General features: G+C 46.4%; 1 protein-coding gene across 1 annotated transcript in view; it reads left to right on the top strand.

Moving 5' to 3' along the window:
• Window positions 1–293: 293 nt before the first annotated feature.
• sfrp5 (secreted frizzled-related protein 5) overlaps window positions 294–23,494 on the top strand; it is a 79,350-nt gene continuing 56,149 nt past the window's right edge. Inside the window, exon 1 of the mRNA XM_043712995.2 lies at window positions 294–1,311. Coding sequence (XP_043568930.2) covers window positions 792–1,311 — 520 coding nt within the window. The 5' untranslated portion in view covers window positions 294–791. The remainder of the gene's footprint in view (window positions 1,312–23,494) is intronic.

A 23,494-nucleotide genomic window follows, 5' to 3' on the forward strand; every position in this document is an offset into this window, starting at 1 on the left:
AGAGAATAAAACAAAGGAGAAGAGAAGAGAGGGAGGGAGGCTGGTAAAGAGTTACAGAAAGAAAGGGCGAGCGAGCAAGCTTGCCTTTAAGAAGCTGTGTGAGTGCCGGAGCTGAGCAAGGTAGCTGTTCCAGTGATTGACTGCAGCCAGCTCTCTGATTCAGGCATTCACAGTAACAAGACAAAGTCAGCCCAAAAGGTGATTGGCTGCGATGAAATCCTCCTGGCATTGTGGGGAAGCCTACGGGGCTGGTCTAGCTCTTGGAGCAGAGCGAGGAGGAGGGAGCAGCTAAATACTGGCAGTCTGCAAGAGCTGAGAGTGTGTGTGAGAGAGCGAGAGAGCGTGAGTGCATGTGTGTGTGTGTGTGCATATATGAGTGCATGTGCGTGTGTGTGTGTGTATGTGTGTATAATGTACTTACGAGTGTGCAGTGTATCATCAGTCAGTGGGCTGCATGAGACTATAGCTAGCATGTAATATAGAGAAGAGGATTGTGCAGCAAATCGAGGAGAAAGAGAGAGAGATTGCCTCTACCTCTCTCTGTTCCAACACCCGTCAAGTGGGACGGTGGGTCCTATTGCCACACCAGTTATATGCCCACCTGACCCACCTTGAGACTTTTTCGAGATAACAGCGAGACAGGAACGCGGCAGCAGGAGGAGGTGGTTCTAGCTGTTTCTCTTCTCCCTTCTATCCTCTTCAATCGAGAGCTCGTGAGCGAGACGGGAGAGACGGGCAGCCTCAGACATCGCGCCGACAGCTGGCACAGAGCCGGCGGCGGCACACTGACCATGTCGAAGCTCCATGCCACCTTCATCGGGTTGCTGCTGGCCGGCTTCCTGGAGCTCGGCTCTGGGGGCAGCGCAGAGGAGTACGAGTATTATGGCTGGCAGTCCGACCACCTGCAGGGGGGACGCTTCTATGCCAAGCAGCCGCAGTGCGTGGACATCCCGAGCGACCTGCGCCTCTGCCACAACATTGGCTACCGCAAGATGCGCGTGCCCAACCTGCTAGAGCACGATACTCTGCCTGAAATCAAGCAACAGGCCAGCAGCTGGGTACCCCTGTTGGCCAAGAGGTGCCACCCCGACACTCAGATCTTCCTGTGCTCCCTCTTCGCCCCTATCTGCCTGGACCGGCCCATTTACCCCTGCCACTCGCTATGCCAGGCCGTCCGGGATGGTTGCTCACCCGTCATGGAGTCCTTCGGCTTCCCCTGGCCAGAGATGCTCAAGTGTGACCACTTCCCACTAGACAACGACCTCTGCGTGTCGCTCCAGTCGCCAGGCAACCAGGCAACGCAGCCGCCAGGTAAGATAGCATTCACGGGGGTTACTGCGGATCAGGAGGTCAGGATCAAAGTTCCAGGGGCAAGGGGCATTTCATACCCACCTCCTTTTAACCACAAAGGACAGGTCCCTCCCTCATTCCCCTGAAGCAACCTTCAGCAGCGACTTTAGCTTGAAATTGGTGACAGTCACAAGACGGGGCTTAACGGGAGGTTAAGGCGAGAAGCATGGAGTGACAGAGAGAGAGTGGGGAGGTAGAGAGAGAGAGTGCGGGGAGATAGAGAGAGAGAGAGAGTGGGGAGATAGAGAGAGTGGGGAAATAGAGAGAGCGAGTGTGGGGAGATAGAGAGAGAGAGTGGGGAGATAGAAAGAGAGAGTGTGGGGAGATAGAGAGAGAGAGAGTGGGGAGATAGAGAGAGAGTGTGGGGAGATAGAGAGAGAGAGAGTGGGGAGATAGAGAGAGAGTGTGGGGAGATAGAGAGAGAGAGAGTGGGGAGATAGAGAGAGTGGGGAGATAGACAGAGAGAGTGTGGGGAGATAGAGAGAGAGAGTGTGGGGAGATAGAGAGAGAGAGTGGGGAGATAGAGAGAGAGAGTGGGGAGATAGAGATAGAGTGTGTGGGGAGATAGAGAGAGAGAGATTGGGGAGACAGAGAGAGAGAGAGAGAGTGTGGGGAGATAGAGAGAGAGAGTGGGGAGATAGAGAGAGAGAGTGTGGGGAGATAGAGAGAGAGAGTGGGGAGATAGAAAGAGAGAGTGTGGGGAGATAGAGAGAGAGAGAGAGTGGGGAGATAGAGAGAGAGTGTGGGGAGATAGAGAGAGAGAGAGTGGGGAGATAGAGAGAGTGGGGAGATAGACAGAGAGAGTGTGGGGAGATAGAGAGAGAGAATGTGGGGAGATAGAGAGAGAGAGTGTGGGGAGATAGAGAGAGAGAGTGGGGAGATAGAGAGAGAGAGTGGGGAGATAGAGATAGAGTGTGTGGGGAGATAGAGAGAGAGAGATTGGGGAGACAGAGAGAGAGAGAGAGTGTGGGGAGATAGAGAGAGAGAGTGGGGAGATAGAGAGAGAGAGTGTGGGGAGATAGAGAGAGAGAGAGTGGGGAGATAGAGAGAGAGAGAGTGGGGAGATAGAGAGAGAGAGAGAGTGGGGAGATAGAGAGAGAGAGAGTGGGGAGATAGAGAGAGAGTGTGGGGAGATAGAGAGAGAGAGAGTGGGGAGATAGACAGAGAGAGAGTGGGGAGATAGACAGAGAGAGTGTGGGGAGATAGAGAGAGAGAATGTGGGGAGATAGAGAGAGAGAGTGGGGAGATAGAGAGAGAGAGTGGGGAGATAGAGATAGAGTGTGTGGGGAGATAGAGAGAGAGAGATTGGGGAGACAGAGAGAGAGAGAGAGTGTGGGGAGATAGAGAGAGAGAGATTGGGGAGACAGAGAGAGAGAGAGAGTGTGGGGAGATAGAGAGAGAGAGTGGGGAGATAGAGAGAGAGAGTGTGGGGAGATAGAGAGAGAGAGTGGGGAGATAGAGAGAGAGTGTGTGTGGGGAGATAGAGAGAGAGAGTGGGAGATAGAGAGAGAGAGAGAGTGGGGAGATAGAGAGAGAGTGTGTGGGGAGATAGAGAGAGAGTAGGGAGATAGAGAGAGAGTGGGGAGATAGAGAGAGTGGGGAGATAGAGAGAGAGAGTGGGGAATAGAGAGAGAGAGAGTGGGGAGATAGAGAGAGAGAGTGGGGAATAGAGAGAGAGAGAGACTGTGGGGAGATAGAGAGAGAGAGATTGGGGAGACAGCGAGAGAGAGAGAGTGGGGAGATAGAGAGAGAGAGTGGGGAGATAGAGAGAGAGAGTGTGGGGAGATAGAGAGAGAGAGTGCGGAGATAGAGAGAGAGTGTGGGGAGATAGAGAAAGAGAGAGTGGGGAGATAGAGAGAGAGAGTGTGGGCAGATAGAGAGAGAGAGTGCGGAGATAGAGAGAGAGAGTGTGGGGAGATAGAGAAAGAGAGAGTGGGGAGATAGAGAGAGAGAGAGTGGGGAGATAGAGAGAGAGTGGGGAGATAGCGAGAGAGTGTGGGGAGATAGAGAGAGAGAGTGTGGGGAGATAGAGAGAGAGCGTATGGGGAGATAGAGAGAGAGTATGGGGAGATAGAGAGAGAGAGTATGGGGAGATAGAGAGAGAGAGTGTGGGGAGATAGAGAGAGAGTGGGGAGATAGAGAAAGAGTATGGGGAGATAGAGAGAGAGAGTGTGGGGAGATAGAGAGAGAGAATGGGGAGGCAGAGAGAGAGAGGGGGGAGATAGAGAGAGTGTGGGGAGGTAGAGAGAGAGAGTGTGGGGAGATAGAGAGAGAGAAAGAGAGAGAGAATGGGGAGGCACAGAGAGAGAGAGGGGAGACAGAGAGAGAGTGTGGGGAGACAGCGAGAGAGAAAGAGAGAGAGAATGGGGAGGCATAGAGAGAGAGAGAGAGAGGAGGCAGAGAGAGGGAGAGAGAGTGGGGAGATAGAGAAAATAGGGAGGCAGAGAGAGAGTGGGGAGATATAGAAGAGAGAGTTTGGAGGCAGCGAGAGAGAGAGAGAGTAGGGAGATAGAGAGAGAGAGAGAGAGAGGAGACACAGTGAGAGAGGAGAGACAGAGAGCGAGAGACAGACAGTGGTGAAAAAAAGAGAGTGGGAGACAGAGAAAGAGAGAGGAGAGAGAGTGGGGAGACAGAGAGAGTGGGAAGACAGAGAGAGGAGGAGAGAGAGAGTGGGGGGACAAAGAGAGAGTATGGAGAGACAGAGAGAGTGGAGAAACAGACTGAGAGAAAGTGGGCAGACAGAGAGAGAGAGAGAGGGAGTGGGGAGACAGAGAGAGAGAGTGGGGAAACAGAAAATGTGAGAGAGAGTGGGGAAACAGAGAGAAGGGGGAGACAGAGAGAGAGTGGGGAATCAGAGAGAGAGAGGAGATAGAGAAAGAGAGAGAGAGAATGGGGAGTCAGAGAAAGAGAGTGAGTGAAGAGATAGAGAGAGAGAGTTGGGAAACAAAGAGGTATAGTGGGGAAAGAGAGAGAGATTGGGGAAACAGTGAGAGAGAGTGGGGAGATAGAGAGAGAGATTAGGGAAATAGAGAGAGTGGGGAAAGGGAGAGAGAGTGGGAAAAGAGAGAGAGATTAGGGAAACAGAGAGACAGTGGGGAGACAGAGAGAGAGAGTGGGGAAACAGAAAATGTGAGAGAGTGTGGGGAAACAGAGAGAGAGGGGGGGGACAGAGAGAGAGAGATTAGGGAAACAGATGAGGGGGGGAGACAGAGAGAGAGATTAGGGAAACAGAGAGAGAGTGGGGAAAGAGAGAGAGATTAGGGAAACAGAGGGAGAGACAGTGGGGAGACAGAGAGAGATTAGGGAAACAGAGAGAGAGAGAGACAGTGGGGAGACAGAAAGAGATTAGGGAAACAGAGAGAGAGACAGTGGGGAGACAGAGAGAGAGAGAGATTAGGGAAACAGAGAGAGAGTGGGGAGACAGAGTGTGTGGAAACAAAAAGAGAGAGGAGATAGAGAAAGAGAGAGAGAGAAACTAGGGACACATAGAGACAGAGTGGGGAGACAGAGAGAGAGAGCGGGGACACAGACAGACAGTGTGGGGAGACAGAGAGAGATAGAGTGGGGAGACAAAGAGAGAGTGGGGAGACAGAGAGAGAGAGTGGGTCAACAGAGAGAGAGATAGAGAGAGAGTAGGGAGCCAGAGAGAGAGAGTGGATTGACAGAGAGCGAGAGAGGGAGAGGGATGGAGAGAAAATGAGCAGGATTTGGAGAAAGAGAAAGGGATGGACACAGAGTAGGATAGAGGGGGCAGAGGGAAGGAGGGACAGGAGAAACAAAAGATACAGGAGAGAGAAAGAGATGTTGAAAGAAAAAGGGAGAGTGAGAAACTGAATGACAGAGGGAGAAAGAGGAACACAGAGAAAAGCAGAAAGAAAGAGAGGAACAGAAAGACAAAAGGACAGAATGGGAAAAATTGAAAGGAAAAGGGAGAATGAGAGAGAAAGAGACAGAGAAAGAGGGAGAGAAGGGCTAGAAAGGGAAAAGGAAGACTGAGGGTTCAGAGAGAGATGGAGAATGAGAGGAAGAGATGGAAATGGAGAATAAATAAGAAGAACAGAGAGAGAGAACAAGTGACAGATAACAAGGGAAGGAGAGAGAGAGAGAGAAAGTGCCTGTCATGATCTCAGGACATCTCAAAGGTGCAATCCCTCAGTGAACTAGGAGAGAGAGAGCAGAGAGATAGGATCAGAGGGGGATTAATAAGGGAAGATAGTCTTAGGAAGAAGCTGATGGAATACAAAGGTAATGGGACAGAGATCAGTGGGAAGTGAATTGAACTGATGGAAGGGATATGGAATGAGAGGATGGACAGAAAGAGGTCTGAAAGCAGTAATGGAAGGAAGTGTACGTGCGGAGGAAGGGTAACTGGAATTGGGCAAAGAGAGATAGAGAGGCTGGCTGAGGGAGAGGGGTGAACAGGAGAAAATAAAATCCAGGAGTGAAGAGAGAGAGTCTCAGGTTTTTCAGGGAAAGCCCTTTTCACTATGAGCCATTTCTGTGAGGTAATCTGAAAACATGCAGCAATGCTGTAACAAGTTATTTAGGGACTGCTCGTGTCTCTTTCGTCCCTCATTCCCTTTCTTTTTATTATGTATGAATAAGTAATGTGTCAGGAAATGATCCCTTCCATGGAGAACTCTGTCTACTGGGGGCTTTCTGTGCAGCGGGTTGGTTTACTGTAAATCCCCTAATATATGGGAATGCTGTTAGCAGCCAGGTCTCTCTGAGCTCCACTCTCCTCAGTGCAGGCCAGTGGGTAAAGTTGCATTGGGAGATGTCCCCCCTCCATGGGCCACCTCTCAGGAAACCCACCTCACCAGCCCCTTGCTCAGTGGCCAACTTCAGGGAGCCGCCGGCAGTAATTTGCTCATTCATTAGGCACCCAGATCGAGGATAGCACGGGATGACCCCAAAACAGGAGGCGGTGGTGCTGAGAAAGCGAAAGGATGGGTTGTGAGGGACAGGGAGTGGGAAGGAGGGAAGTGGGGGGGGTGGGGGGGGTTGGTTGGTGGCTGGTGGGGAAAGGGGAGAATGGGGAAATGGAAGGGGAAGGGGGAGGGGGGGAAATGAAACAGGGATGGGGGCAGGGAGAGATCTGTCAGAGGTAAGCAAGGGATAACGACAGCGCCCTAGTTGTTGGACTGCACTCCTTGCTGAGAGCTCCCCACTCAATTTAGGATCAAAGGACGGTGCAGCAAAGAAAGATGCATTGTACACATCACTGGGTTAAGAAAGACCCCCTTTTCCCCCTTGACGACCCTAACCCTGTAATGGACGTTGTGCTTCTGGCTCACGTTTGTTGAGGAGAATTTGTGGGAATGACAGAATGATTAGTAGGTTCAGGGAATTGTGTTCTCTGCGATTGATTCAGGCTTGTTTTTGTCTCGTGATCCTATAATCACAATCACAGAACAGCCTGATTGTTACAGGAACTTAAACGGATCGGATTAAAACAAAAAATCAACTGATGTGCCAGGAAAAACTGCTCAAAACATTCCGCCTTGACAAATAGTCCCCATGGACACGGTGTCTAGTGATTAACCTTTGGATCTGGGGAGGGAATGAATTCTAATTTTCCCAGTTTAACATTTTAATGAAAACCTTTTACAAAGATCCTTGCCAAAAGTGAACTTGTGCACCAGCAGCCGAAATGCTTGCCATGCTGCAAGATTCACAGAATCATTCAGCACAGAATGAGGCCATTCGGTCCATCAGGCTTACACTGGATCTTTTGAATAAGTTGCACTCCTTGATTTCTTGCAAGAAGAGTTAGGTTTCTGGTGAGTGGAAATGATTGGCTGCAAATCCAATCTTAGACAGTGGTGGGGTTAAACAAAGGGCAAAAACAGTCAGAGGTCATCTCCAGGTTCAGTTCCAGGGTCCTGGGGTTTGTGTGTGTCTCTGTGTGTATATGTATAAGAATATGTGGTGTATATCTGTGCACATGTACGTCACCATGTCACTGACTGTGTGTATGTAACTGTGAGGCTGTCTGTGCTGGTGTAGAGAATGTGTGTGTGTGAGAGAGAGAGAGAGAGACAGTGTCTATGTGCGAGCATGGGTGGAGTGTATTACTGAGAGTACATGCATGTCTGGGTGCTTCAGTATGTGCCTATATACACAAGATTGTTTGTGTATGTGCATGCACGACTGTGTATCCAGGTGTGTATGTTTGACTTCATTTGTATATGTGTGCATATCCATGTGTGCGTATGTATGACTATATGCGTATTGGCTGGTTTCTTTGGCACTATGTAAAGTGCTATTTCATTCATATGCTGGCACTGCCAGAGCTGAAAGTCCCAGGTAACTGCATGAGGTAATCGCAGTGAATAGAGCCAGAGACTGTTCCCCTGTGTAACAGAACCACTCTAATTGACGCAGTCTAAGCCAGGAGCTGTGAAAGAAACAAACATAGCCTGAGTTCAAATCCATAAAGTCTATTCTCAACCCTATCCCTCTTCCACTAAACAGAACAGAAATGTTGGTGACCATTTTACCTTCAGGATAAAAGCTGAATGCTGGCAAAACAAAGGTCTTCACTAATTCCCATAAATATCTCATTCACTGCTTCAGCAAATGAGAACCATGCACAGTCACAGCTTTACCACAGACGGGCTCTTTCCATAGACATAAACGTCTTCAGGTTCTTTTAAACTGTTCTTGAATTGGCTGAAACCTGTTGTTGCAAAATTGCGAAAGCAAATCATGGTATCATTGGTGGAATGTGGCGTGGATATAATTCAATGTGATTAGAACTGTAACTGCTTTTATTTGAAAAAAGTGCAAGAACGTTTGGTTGGGAATGAGCTGACAAATTCCCATTATAGCAGAAAGCTTGCAATTTTCACGGAGATTTGTAGCTCAAGTTGTAAGTTTGCTCACTCAGTTGGAAAATTTGTTAGCTGAGAGCTTGCTGAGCCCAGAATTGGTTTCCTGTCACTCAAAGTAAAGTTCCAGAGGGTTGCTCTCTCATTAGAGAGAGAGAGAGACAATTGGTGGTGATTTAACCTGAGGGTTACCGTGCCTCAGGTGAAGTTGAGAAGGAGAGTACTTCATGGTAACCACAGACAGTGCAGGGGATTGAACCCTGTATGTTGTCACTCTGCTTCACAAACCAACCATAGAACATAGAACATAGAAAAATACAGCGCAGTACAGGCCCTTTGGCCCTTGATGTTGCGCCGATCCAAGCCCACCTAACCTACACTAGCCCATTATCCTCCATATGCCTATCCAATGCCCGTTTAAATGCCCATAAAGAGGGAGAGCAAACATAGCCTGAGTTCAAATCCATAAAGTCTATTCTCAACCCTATCCCTCTTCCACTAAACAGAACAGAAATGTTGGTGACCATTTTACCTTCAGGATAAAAGCTGAATGCTGGCAAAACAAAGGTCTTCACTAATTCCCATAAATATCTCATTCACTGCTTCAGCAAATGAGGGCAGGGCATTCCATGAACTCATGACTCGTTGAGTAAAGAACCTACCCCTAACATCTGTCCTATACCTAACCCCCCTTAATTTAAAGCTATGTCCCCTCGTAATAGCTGACTCCATACGTGGAAAAAGGTTCTCACTGTCGACCCTATCTAAACCCCTAATCACGTTGTACACCTCTATCAAGTCACCCCTAAACCTTCTTTTCTCCAATGAAAACAGTCCCAAGTGCCTCAGCCTTTCCTCATACGATCTTCCTACCATACCAGGCAACATCCTGGTAAACCTCCTCTGCACCCGTTCTAGTGCCTCCACAAAACTGCACACAATACTCCAGATGCGGCCGCTCCAGAGTCTTATACAACTGCAACATGACCTCAGGACTCCGGAGTTGAAACTTTATTGCTGGAACAGCACAGCAGGTCAGGCAGCATCCAGGGAACAGGAGATTCGATGTTTTGGGCACAGGCCCTTCTTCGGCCTGTGCCCGAAACGTCGAATCTCCTGTTCCCTGGATGCTGCCTGACCTGCTGTGCTGTTCCAGCAATAAAGTTTCAACTTTGATCTCCAGCATCTGCAGACCTCACTTTCTCCTCAGGACTCCGGAACTCATTTCCTCTACCAATAAAAGCCAGTACGCCATATGCCTTCTTCACCGCACTATTTACCTGGTGGCAACGTTCAGAGATCTGTGTACATGGACACCAAGATCCCTCTGCTCATCCACACTACCAAGTATCCGGCCATTAGCCCAGTACCCCATCTTTTTGTTACTCTTACCAAAGTGAATCACCTCACACTTACCTACATTGAACTCCATTTGCCACCTTTCTGCCCAGCTCTGCAGCTTATCTATATCCTGCTGTAACCTGACACATCCTTCCTCACTGTCAACAACTCAACTGACTTTCGTATCATCCGCAAACTTGCTCACTCAACCTTCTAGCCCCTCCTCCAGGTCATTTATAAAAATGACAAACAGCAATGGTCCCAAAACAGATCCTTGCGGAACACCGCTAGTAACTGCACTCCAAGATGAACCTTTACCATCAACTACTACCCTCTGTCTTCTCCCAGCTAGCCAATTCCTAATCCAAACCTCCAACTCACCCTCAATGCCATACCTCCGTATTTTTTGCAGCAGCCTACCATGGGGAACCTTATCAAACGCCTTACTAAAATCCATATACACCACATCTACCGCTTTACCCTTGTCTACCTCCTTAGTCACCTTCTCAAAGAATTCGATAAGGTTTGTGAGACATGACCTGCCCTTCACAAAACCATGCTGACTATCCTTGATCACATTATTCCTATCCAGATGTTCATAAATCCTATCCCTTACAATTCTCTCTAAGACTTTGCCCACAACAGAAGTGAGACTCACCGGCCTATAGTTACTAGGGTTATCCCTACTCCCCTTCTTGAACAAGGGAACCACATTTGCTATCCTCCAATCTTCTGGCACTATTTCTGTAGACAACGAGGACATAAAAATCAAGGCCAATGGCTCTGCAATCTCCTCCCTTGCTTCCCAGAGAATCCTGGGATAAATGCCATCAGGCCCAGGGGACTTATCTATTTCCACCCTTTCCAGAATTTCCAACACCTCTTCCCTACATACCTCAAAGCCGTCCATTCTAATTAATTGTGACTCAGTATTCACATTGGCAACAATGTCCTGCTCCTGTTCCTGAGTGAATACTGATGAAAAGTATTCCTTCAGTGTCTCCCCAATCTCTTCAGCCTCCACACGCAACTTCCCACTACTATCCTTGACTGGACCTATTCCTACCCTAGTCATTCTTTTATTCCTGACCAAGAGTCCAGCCAAGAGTCACTCTAAATTGACCAGTGCAAAGCAGAGGGATTCTGAGACAATAAGAGAACAAGTTCTCCCATGCCAGTCATTCACATACTCCAGTTTTATTATGCACATGCTAGATTTGAATTCCCTGCATTAGACTCCTCTATTGCTTCTTCTCCATATGGGTGGCTCAGTGGTTAGCAAAGGCAAAAGTGAGGACTGCAGATACTGGAAACCAGAGTCTAGGTTAGAGTGGTGCTAGAAAAGCACAGCAGGTCAGGCAGTGTCCGAGAAGCAGGAAAATCGACATTTCAGGCAAAAGCCCTTCAGGGACCCGGGTTCGATTCTGCCCTTGGCTGATTGTCGGTATAAAGATTGCACGTTTTCTCCACATCTCTGTGGGTTTCCTCCGGGTGCTCCAGTTTCCTCCCACAGTCCAAAAGTGTGCAGGTTAGGGGGATTGGCCATGCTAAATTGCCCATTGTGTTTAGAGATGTGCAGATTAGATGGATTAGCCATGGGAAATGTTGGGTTATGGGGATGGGTTAGTGGGTGCGTCTGGGTGGGATACTCTTCAGAGGGTTGGTGTGGACTTGATGGGTCAAATGGCCTGCTGTAGAGATTCTATATCTTCATTTAACACAGGGATTAACATGTCTGTACTAAAGCAGACAATGAGGAAGGTAGCTCGTGTATTTTGAGGCTTTATGTGAGAAGTTTGCTGATTGACTGTTTTTACTCCATCCCAGCCCAGCGTTCCGAATTAGCTGCTCCTGCCCATTGCTCAGTATCAATATCAAACAGCTTCCCACTCCCACTTTGAGAGAAGGCAATTTACCGACTGTGCAGCTGATTGACTGTGAGGTTAAGTTCTCGTGTCAATGCTCACATCGTGATGTTCACATCCCACAACAACAATGAGCAGGAGGAGGCCATTCAGCCCCTCGAGCCTGGTATATCATTTAACACAATCATGGTTGATCATCTCAGTCTCAACTCCACTTTCCTACCCATTCTCCATAACCCTTTCAGCTTTTATTGTTCAAAAACCTGTCTATCTCCTCCTCACCTTTACTCAATGTTCGACTTCCACCATACTCGGGGAATGAATTCCACAGACTTATGACCCTCAGAGAGAAGTCATTCCTCTTTATTTCTGTTTCAAATCTTTCACACCTTCATCTAAACCTATGAGCTCTTGTTCTAGATTGTTCCATATGAGGAATCATCCTCTCTACATCTACTTTGTCAATCCTCTTTAGCATCTTCTACACCTCAATTAGAACTATTCCCATTCTTCTAAATTCTGGAGAGTTTAGGTCTAAACTGTTCAATCTTTCCTCATAAGACAAACCTTTCATCCCATGAAAGAATAAAGTCATTCACTGACAAAGGAAGGGTTAACTTACTTTTCGCTTTGCTGCACATATATCAACTCTGCTGGAGAATGTCTTTCGCTGTATGTTAGTGGCAAGATGTAATAAAAAATTTCTTGCAGCAAAACAGATGTTGGGATCTGTGCAGTGGTGAGGACTTCAGATAGTCTGTCATCAGTAAGTGGAAAGCAACACAGGCAAGAGGTCTAGGTCAAAGCCAAAAAACAATCACCTCTGATCACCCCAATGCATTCCCCCACCTTCATCTTCTTCAAAGATTTTCACTTACCACTTATTCCCACCTCATCGACATCAAACTATTCCTTTATCACTGTTTCAAAGTACTCACCCTGCCACTGCAATACTACCTCTCCTTCACCCCCACCTTATATTCAAGAGCTTGAAAAGGACAGGAAAATAACAAATTAACAATTCACACCTTTACAACTGCACCCATGACCTCTGTATACCTGAAAACCATGAACTGCCAATGGCTTCTAATTAAGGTGTAGTCATTGTTGTAATGTGGGATCAGAGGGCCATTAATTTATGTACAGCAAACACACATAAGATGGTGACCAGATTGAGGGAAGTCAACAGAGAGGGGATGAGTTCATTGACAGAACACTGTTTAGGTAACCCCAAATCAAGCAGCATGAGAGAATGGATGTGAGGGGCTTGGTCAGAAAGGTCATCCAGGATTCCTGACCTGTTTTAGTGGGTAATAGATCCTTCTAGAATTTTCATGACATTAGGGAGAGCATGCTCAGGCTTATGGATGGTGCAGTCCTCCCTAAACAGTGCCTCCTACCCAACACACTCCCAGTCAAAAGATTCTCTCATCGAACTCGCCCTCACTCAACACACTCCCCAATCTAACACACCCTCCACTCAACACACTCCCCCACGCAACTCACCTGCTCTCAAAACACTCCTCCATCCAACTCACCCCCATTCCACACATTCCCCCGTCCAACTCACTCCCACTCAACACACTCCCCCATCCAGCTCACTTCCACTCAACACACTCCGCAATCTAACTCTTCCCACTCAACACATTCCCCCATCCAATTCAACACCACTTACTACAATTCTCCATCCAACTCACCCCTACTCAACACACTTCTCCCATCCAACTCATCCCCACTCAACACACTCCCCATCCAACTCACCCCTACTCATTACACTCCCCCATCCAACTCATCCCTACTCAATACACTCCCCCATCCAATTCACCCTGACTCAACACACTCCCTCATCCAACTCACCCCACTCAACAGACACCTCACACCCTTCACCTACCTGCATCTTGCCTGCCACTCAAATAATCTCTCCCCACACAACTCACTACCCCTGTCTCAATATCCTACATAACTCAACCCGTCACTCAATTCATTGCCCCAATACAACTTATCTCTCTCCCAAATTGACCCCATCCAACCCATCCATCTCAACATCCCCAACCCAACTCACCAACCTTTCAGTATCAGCTTTTGCCAAATTCTGGCCTGACCAAATGTATCACCTCCGTCCGCCCTCCCAATCCCTGTCCCTCCTTTGTTCACAGTCGCTTGTATTCAGTCCCACTTGACTGAGGAGCCATATGCACAGCTCAATGCCTTGGGGTGTTTGACAATGGGTCCTCCTGACACAGTAGCTGTCTTCCTCTTCCTGCTGCTTTGCTAACTGTGGCAGTCTTTCACATCAGAAAAAAGAATTTGTAATTTAAACAGCCAACAGGTGAACATGTGTCGAAGGGTTACACATTCTCCTCGTCAACAGGTTGGTTGAAGGTTGAAAGCCTGAGAAGGATATCAAAACAAGGTCCTCAATCATTTCATGACACAGCGCTGATTATGTTCTTGACAAGAATGAAAGTTGGACCAGTCGGTTTGGGGGGAAGCGATGGCCTAATGGTATTATCACCCAACAACCCCGATAATGTTCGATGGACCTGAAGATAAATTGTGTCAGGGGAATCAGTGACTAGAGATGGTAACATTGACAATGCAGCATGCCCTCAGTGCTGCCATACTGGGAGCATGCTGCTCTATATTACTCTATTGTAATTTATTAGCTTAGCATCAGCCCAGACACTTAAGTGCCTGTGAATGTAATGTCTGTGGAAAATGTCTGGAAGAAATATGCTCAATAACACAATATCCACAACCAGTTTCTTATGTCATGAAGGACAACATAAGTATTGTTGCCTTGGGTAAAACACCCTACGAAATCACAGCATGAGGCTGTGGTGCTTGAAGGGCCGAATGGCCTATTCCTGCACCTATTGTATATTGTCTATTGAGGCACAGCCCACCAACCTATGACAGCAGCCTGGGGTGGCTGTATGAACCCATGATGTTATGTCTCAGTGAGTGCTACCAACTAAATGACAGCTGATGTTATCATTATATTGTCACCAGGGCAATCACAGCATCAAATGATGCATCAGTCCGTCCTGACTCCTAGCTTAAAATGGTTGGGGGTGGGGGAATACTCTGGGAAGAAATTGTCAATTGACACTTGCTGAATTTTCCCATTTTCTCTGTGGAAGTAGGGATGTCAATCCTCCAGGAATGTTCTAGAGACTCCAGAGAATAAAGATCAGTCTGTAAGACACTGTTACCATCAACATGTGGTGGGAACGGGATGGGGGAGAGAAAAATACAGGCATATCAAAAAATAATTGAATATTTTTTCAATGTATTCGATATGGATCAGTTGTGAGTTTTAAGTCTGTGATAGATATGTTTTGTTAAACAAATGTATTCAGGGATATGGGTCAAAGACAGGGTATACGGAGTTAGGCCGTGGATTAGCCATGATTCCATTGAATGGTGGAACAGGCTCGAGGGGCTGAATGGCCTACTTCTGTTTCTATTTCAGCATGTTTGTTTATTTGTTGTTAGAATGATTGAAAGTACCAAGGAAAAGCATTTGATTGAGTGAGGCAGTTGGAAAGGAAGTGAGCACAAATCCAGGAATTATTCCAAATGGAATTGGCAACATTATTAGTGTACTGACTCTACTCACTTGCTATCTGCGTGTGCCCTTATGCCAAACCGAGATCGGGAAATTGTCACGCTATGCTAACTATAACTCTCTTCGCCACCACCTTAATATCAGTATAGGCTGGCATTCCTTCTCAACGCGTTTAGTCAACATCAGTTTGATCCAATGGTTATCATGTAACTAGGTAAATGCTACTGAATTGATGGTGGCCTGCTCCCTTATTGAGAAGCCTGGGTGAAAGGTCAAGTTTCAAGGCGCAGGACACTAGGTGGTTGAAAGGAGTGAAGGGGGAAGATGAGACAAGTTGAGATGTGCTGGCTTGAAGGAGACCTAGCTTCAAGAAGCAATCCATTTTAAGGTGAGAAGGTCAAGCGAGAGATAGTATTGAGGAGTCCAGTTGGGGTAAGGATGGTCTGTGGAGACTCCACATTGACTCATGGAGGGTGGTTGGAGGATGCATCAAGCTGGAAGCGAACTTTACAAGCAGTCTAGGTGTAGTTACAGTCAGTCATTGTGAGGGCTTCCTAGCAAGCTGGATGTTTTGCTCTGAGCACGCCCCAGAGAAATGATTGATGAAGTGTTTTCTGGAAGTGATAGATTCATTCTCTTGGGCAGGCACGAGGGGAAAAGTTGATAGTTTTGAGCAGCAATTCAGCGTTCTCTCATGGGCCCCATGATTCATATGTGGCCTCTCAGGGTATAACAGCAATAACACACTCAAACATAAGATGTGAGAGCAGGAGTAGGCCAGACAATGAGGCTGATTTACCTCAGCTCCATCTTCCCACGCTCTCCCCATATCCCTCAAATCCCTCCATATCCAAGAAAGTATCAATCTCTAACTAGAATACAAACACTGACTGAGACTCCACAGCTCTCCGCTAACGATTCACCAGCCACTGAGCGATGAAAGATTCCTCTCAGCCCTAAATGGTTTTGCCCCTTATTCTGAGACTGTGTCCCTGTCTATTGAATTCCCCAGCCAAAGGTATACATTCTCCCAGCATCTACCTGTCAATCTGCTCAAGAATTTGACATGTTTTCATGCAAATGAGAAAGAAAAACCAGCAAAACTTACAAAAGGCACATGCAGGTCCAACATGTCCCGTATTCCTCAATGTGGAGCTCCAGTATGACCAGTCTGTTTATTTCCTAGAGGGAATTATCTTTATTGGTTCTGAATTCTGAAGCATCAGTAGTCTGTCTATTCAATCTCTTCAATACCTTTCAGCAAGAAATTAGTCTGGTAAACCTTTGCTGCAGTCTGTCTGAGGGAAGTACACTCTTTCTCAGGGATGTGTGTCTTAACTCACACCAGGTTCCATTTCACTCTTACCCCTGTGCCTGCTTACTTTGGCTCTGAGTCGAGGAATGCCTTCATTCTAAAATTCCCATCTTTGTTCTAAAACCTTCCATGGCTTCGTCCCTCGCTATCTCAGAAATCTACTCCACACACACAACTCTCTCATCGAGCCTTTGGGTTTTATGGCATGGCATGTGGCCACTCAGCCCATCATATCCATGCTGGTCATCAAACACCTTCCTAAACTAGTCCCATTCCCCAGCGTTTGATTTGATTTATTATTGTCACCTGTACCTAGGGACAGTGAAAAGGTTTGTTTTGGGTGCAGTACAAGCAGATCGTACCGTACAAAGGTCATCAGGTGATTGAACAGAGCGAGGAGTGGCTGCAGAGAAGCTGCACAAAAAGCAAGATCAACCTTGGATCTGAAACTTGAGGGGTCCATTCAGAAGTCTAATAACAGCGAGGAAGAAGCTGTCCTTGAACCTGTTGGCATCTGTGTTTCGAGTCGGTAAAGCATGGAGCTAGAAAAAGCACAGCAGGTCAGGCAGCATCTGAGGAGCAAGCGAATTGATGTTTCGGGCATGACCCTTCTTCAGAACTGGTTTATGCTTCTGTACCTTCTGTCTGACGAAAGAAATTGGAAGAGATTCTAACTGGGGTGCGGGGGGTGTTCTTTGATGATGTTTGTTGCCTTTCTGAGGCAGAGACAAGTGTAGATGGTTGGAAGGTTGCCAGCGTGATGGTCTGGACTGCAATCGCAACTCTGTAGTTTCTCTCTTCCTCCTGGGCAGAGGTCACATGACACTAGGTTATAGTCCAACTGGTTTATTTGAAATCATAAGCTTTTGGAGCGCTGCTCCTTCATCAAGTCCTCCTCCTCCTTCAAAGGAGTGAGGCTCCGAAAGCTTGTGATTTTGAATAAACCTGTTAGATTATAACCTGATGGCATGTGACTTCTGACCTTGTCCAACCCAGTCCAACACTGGCACCTCCTCAGCTTACGGTCCTGGGCAGAGCAGCACTTGGCCTGTCACCTCATTTGATCAGGCATTTCAAGAAGGCAAATAAATACTTTTTGAACACGTGATGGTTCCCACCGCTACCATCCTGAGTTCCAGATATCCACTACCCTCTGGGTGAAAAAATTCTTCCCTAAATTCCCTCAAAATCTCATGCCCCTTACCTTAACCCTGGTTAGTGATCCCTCTAGTGCAGGGAAATGTTCCTTCCTCTCCGCCCAATTTATTCCCCTCCAACATTGTATACTTCAATCAGCTTCCCCACTCTGCTCCAAAGAAACACCCTCAGCCTATCAAAGTCTCTCTTCAAAGGTATATCACTCCAGCCCAGGCCAGACTCTGGCAAATCTCCTCTGCACCCACTCAATTGCTCAAATTCTGGCCTCCTGTCCATTCTGAGTGATCTATTGTGAAAACGAAAACAAAACTGTGGACGCTGGAGATCTGAAACAGAAACTGCTGGAGAAACTCAGCAGGTCTGGCAGAATCTGAGGAGCGGGAACTGGGTTAACATTTCGAGTCAAGTGACCTTTCTTTAAAACTTCGGGACAAAGCCAAGCCACTGAACTCTGTTCTCTCTCCTCAAATTCTACCTGACCTGATGAGTATCTCTAGCATTTTCTGCTTTTGTCTCAATGACCTACTGGCAGCCATGTCCTCAGCTGCCTGCACCCCAAGCTCGGGACAACCCTTCCCACATGTCTGCTCCTCTCTGTCCTCCTTCAAGAGACTACTTAAAACTCACCTCTTCGACCAACCATATACACCAATAATTTCCTTACTGCAATCAATCACTGGACCCATCAACCCTGCTTTCTCTCCTCAGATGCTGCCTGACCTGCTGAGTTTCTCCAGCAATTTCTGATTTCCAGCACCCAGACTTCTTTGGACCTATATTTTCTCCCACTTGACCAAAGTTTTGGGTCACCTCATAGAAGAACTCCTCATGTGGCTCAGAGTCATATTTTGTTTTGTAATGTTCCTCAGGAAGTTGCATTACATTAAAAATTTTATGTAAATATGATGTGGAGGTGCTGGTGTTGGATTGGGGTGGACAAAGTTAAAAATCGCACAACACCAGGTTATAGACTAACACTGGTAGGACAAGCTTTTGGAGCACTGCCCCACTAGCTACCTGACAAAAGAGTAATACTCTAAACGCTTGTACTTTCAAATAAACCTGTTGGACTATGACCTGGTGTTGTGTGATTTTTAACTATATAAATATGAGGTTTTATGAACTCCGGCTCCACGCATGACCCTGGTTGTTTTCTTTACCATTTTTTTGATGAACCCAGGGCAGTGGTAGCAGTTCAGGTTCCTGCCCTGTAGAGGGCATAGGTGGGCAGGGAAAGGAATGAGTTTAGATCAGAGTGGTGCTGGAAAAGTTCAGCAGGTCAGGCAGCATCCGAGGAGCAGGAAAATTGGCGTTTCTGGCAAAAGCCCTTCATCAGGAAAGGAATGAAGAGAGGAGCTGTTGAGTTGACAGTTCCTCACTGAGCTACCAAGATCCTGCTGCTTTCTTCCCTGGCGGTTCTCGGATAAAGGTATCTCACTGGAACATTGCTTTCAACCATTTAGAGGATGAAAAGAGCTAGTCAAACAAAAAGATTCCACACCCTCCCTCCCCGCCCCCTTCGCAGACTGATGGTATCTGAGTCTGGAAGTGCTTGTTTGAAAGATTCAGCAGCATCTTCCAAAAAAGGTATTGGATAAATACTTGAGAAACAGAACTTTCCAGGGCTTTATGACAACCTCCCCCCCCCCCCCCTCCTCCCACTCCACACACACACACACACACACACAGACATACACAGACAGATATACAGACAGACACATACACAGGCAGGTATACACATATACAGACATAAATGTACACAGACAGATATACACACAGACACACACATACAGACATACACATACATAGACACACACAGATACACACACAGACACTCACGTACACAGACACACAGACACATACACACACACACACACATTTATACAGACATACACACTGATGCATACACATACAGACATACACATATACAGACAGATACACACACAGGCACACATACACATACAAACACAGATACACTCACAGACACACAGAAACAGACATGCACACAGATACAGAGAGACATAAACATAGACACACATACAGACAGATACACATAGAGACACACACATGCACATACACACACAGATACACACAGACACACACACACAGACATACATACACACACAGACACACACAGACATACATACACACACATGCATACACACACAGACACACTCACACAGATACACACGCAGACACACACCCATGGATACACACACAGATACATACACAGAAAGATGCACAGAGGGGCACAAACAGACACACATACACAGACACACATACAGACAGTTACACACAGAGAGACACGCTCAGACATACACATGCATATACGCACGCAGACATACATACATATATACACACAGATGTACACAAATTGATGCACACGCACAAATATACAACCACAGACACATTGATACACATACAGACGCACAGTGATACAGATTTACATAAACACACACACATTGAACCACACACAGAGATATGGACAAACATACACGTGGAAACATAAAGACATATGCTGATATTTATAGATATATAGACACTGATACACTCAAACACACACACACACAGACACACAAATACACAGAAAGACACAGACAGACCCTGCAAAACACAATCACAATGGGGATGCAGAGATAGGCACATGGACACAGTTTTCAGCAGGGTACCTTGGGTGGTACTCACAAAGGAGACCCTGGCTGCTTTGTCCCCTCAGTTACTGTCACTAAGACACCGTCAATGACATGTTCACTGGTGTCAATCAATTCAGTTAGACACCCATACATTCCTTACCAGCATGGAATGAATTTATTTACTTAGAAAGGACTGTTTCATGGCCACTTGATTAATGAAAACAGAATGTGATCTTCAGATAAACAAGTCAATAATTTAGTCAGTGAAACATACCAACAAACTTATCAGCATGAAGTTCAAAACAGAAAGAGTTTGAAAATATGTCCAAATCATTTTCAGTTAACTCAATCTCATTCTGTCAGACCCTTCCTGATAACTTGCTCAAACCAGTCATGAAGGTGACTGCCCAGTTTGGTTTCTTACTGCTACAACTTGAGTTTTGTCAGACACAGGGACAAGCCTGTAGACAGAGTGTGGTTGATGTATAACAGAAATAAGGAGATATTACTTATCATGCTCTCACCAGTGGATGTCTCAGCAGGGAAATGGGATCAGTAATTGTGTTACACAGTTAGAAACTTCAAACACAAATCGTTCACCTGCACAGGTTGAGTGGAATTTGGAATTCTGGAATGCATTGTCCAAGAGTGTGTTGGAGACATGTCCCATTGAAGCAGTGAGAAAGGAACTGGGCTGTTAACTGAGAAGGAAGAATGTGCAGGTTGACAGGGTGAAGGCAATAAGTGACATGCTCATTCGGATGGCGAGAACACACTGTACAGAATCCCAGAGCTCTTGCGATGCAGCAGGAAGCTAGTTGGTCCATTCTACCCTCAGGTGACTGTGTGGTGTTTGCCCATTCTGTGTGCGGGTGTGTGTGCTTGTGGCTTTCCTCCAGGGGCTGCTGTTTATCTCTCATGTCAAATGATGTGCAGGTTAGGTGGATTGGCCATGGGAAATTGCCTATAGTGTCCAGGGCTGTGCAGGTTAGGTGGATTGGCCATGGAAAATTGCCTATAGTCCATGGATATGCAGATTAGGTGGATTGGTCATGGGAAATTGCCTATAGTGTCCAGGGATGTGCAAGTTAGGTGGATTGGCCATGGAAAATTGCCTATAGTGTCCAGGGATGTGCAGGTTAGGTGGATTGGCCATGGGAAATTGCCTATATTGCCCAGGGCTGTGCAGGTTAGGTGGATTGGCTGTGGGAAATTGCCTATAGTGTCCAGGGCTGTGCAGGTTAGGTGGATTGGCTGTGGGAAATTGCCTATAGTGTCCAGGGCTGTGCAGGTTAGGTGGATTGGCCATGGGAAATTGCATATAAACCATGCCTTTAATGGAGCAAAATTAATCCTTCCAAACTGCTTGACATTGTCAAACAAAATTTGACATGGAGTCATGACAGGAATTTTTAAACTTTTTTCCTAGGATGTAGGTGTTGCTGGAGAGACCAGCATTTGTTACTCATGCCTAATTGCCCAGAGGCAGTTAAGGATCAACCACATTGCTGTGGGTCACGCCTAGGCTATACCAGGTATTACAGCAGACTTCCTTCCCCGATGGACATTATAGCAGATAGATTTTTAACAACAATTGTCAATGCCACATATATGCTTTAGCTGCAGGATTTTATTAAATTCAAATTTCCCCACCTGCTATGGTATGTTTCAAATCCATGTCCTCAGAGCCAAGGGAACCAAGAGTGATGAAGAAAGGATGTGTGAGGAAAATTGGATTAGCCATGATCCTATTGAATGACAGAGTAGGATCGATGGACCAAATGGCCTACTATTTCAAACGAATTACTAGCCCTGTGTCTTTCCCTCTTTGGTCACCATTTCCGACACTGGTGACCAAAGAGGGAGGTTTTAAGGAACACCTTAATATAGGGGGAAGAGAATTTCAGAACCTATAGGTTCCAGGCATAGTGGACCAAGTAACTGTGCAAGAGACAAGAATCTAACATAATTATCCCTGCTTTAAAATATCTAGCCTGACATTTCATTAAATGCATGAATTTAGTTTGTTAACCCCCTCCTAAAAAAATGGCCACATTGGCTCTGGTGGAAAAACGTCCTCTTCCTGATAGCGATGAGGAAGAGCTATCATACATGAAGAGCCTGAAACTCAGATTGGCGCAAACCCCAAGGGGAACTCTGACCTCAAAGAAACACAGCAGCTGCTGAAAAGGCAACGCGTTTTCTGTGTGTGGGGCGATATATACACCTGAATAGACAATGGGAGAGAATTGTGAATTAAAATACACTTGGCACAGATTCATCATTGTCCTCCAGTGAGCATTATGTTTATAATAACCAGCCAAAAATAATGAACGGTACTCCCTTATTCTGAATGGATATTCAATTCAGTGGAAACAAACACACACAGATATTTACTCAGGTGATATATGGGAGACTCTATTAATAATGTTTCAGAGCAGTTAACGTGTCAAGGAACTGATACACCAGCGCCCGAGGGTTAGTTCAAATCAACAGTTACTTGTATGAGCATTTGACTGTGGGGGAGGGTCAGCTTTAGGAAGCTGGCATCAGGCCATTCAGCCCCTTGAGTGGTATTATTGCTGGATTGTTAATCCAGAGACCCAGGTAATGTGCTGGCGACCCAGGTTCAAATCCCGCCGTGGCAGATGGTAGAGTTTGAATCCAATAGAAAATCTGGAATTAAGAGTCTGATGATGACCATGAATCCATTGTTAATTATCAGAAGAACCCATCTGGTTCACCAATGTCCTTCAGGGAAAGAGATGACCATCCTCATCTGGTCTGGCCTACATGTGACTCCAGACCCATGTGATTTACTCTGAAATGGGCAATAAATACTGTCCCAGTAGCGGTGCCCTCATTCTGGGAATAATTTTTTAAAAAGCCTACCCCACTATTCTAGATTGTGGCAAACCATCCATCTTGACACAGTTTTCCCACAGTATCCCCCATATCTTTAACAATATGCAAATTATTTCCCCTCATTGTCAAGCAATGAATTGATGGGGAAACTCAGCAAATCTGGCTGCATCTGTGGAGAGAGAAGCAGAGTTAACGTTTGGATGTCTGGTAAAACTTTTTTCACAGTGAGCATTTCAGAATGCAAACAATACATTAACTTTTATCACAAGAGCGTTTGAGTACAGGAGCAAGGAGGTCTTGCTTCAGTTGTATAGAACACTGGTTAGACAGCTCCTGGAGGTTCATTGCTTAAGGAAGGATATGCTGGTTGTACAGGAAATGTAGTGGACGTTAACCAAACTGATTCTTGAGATGATTAGAGTGGTGCTGGAAAAGCATAGCAGGTCAGGCAGTATCCAAGGAGCATCCTTGAAGCAGGAAGTCTACCTTAAAGAAGTTCTCCCTCTCTCTCGCTATAAGAATCTCAGTGAGTCTCTCTCTCACTGCAACCCCCAGGTCAACTC

The sequence above is a fragment of the Chiloscyllium plagiosum genome, unplaced genomic scaffold (assembly GCF_037043375.1).
Source record: "Chiloscyllium plagiosum isolate Xiang-an unplaced genomic scaffold, Cpla_swu_hap1 HiC_scaffold_22, whole genome shotgun sequence".
In the NCBI taxonomy this organism is placed as follows: Eukaryota; Metazoa; Chordata; class Chondrichthyes; order Orectolobiformes; family Hemiscylliidae; genus Chiloscyllium; species Chiloscyllium plagiosum.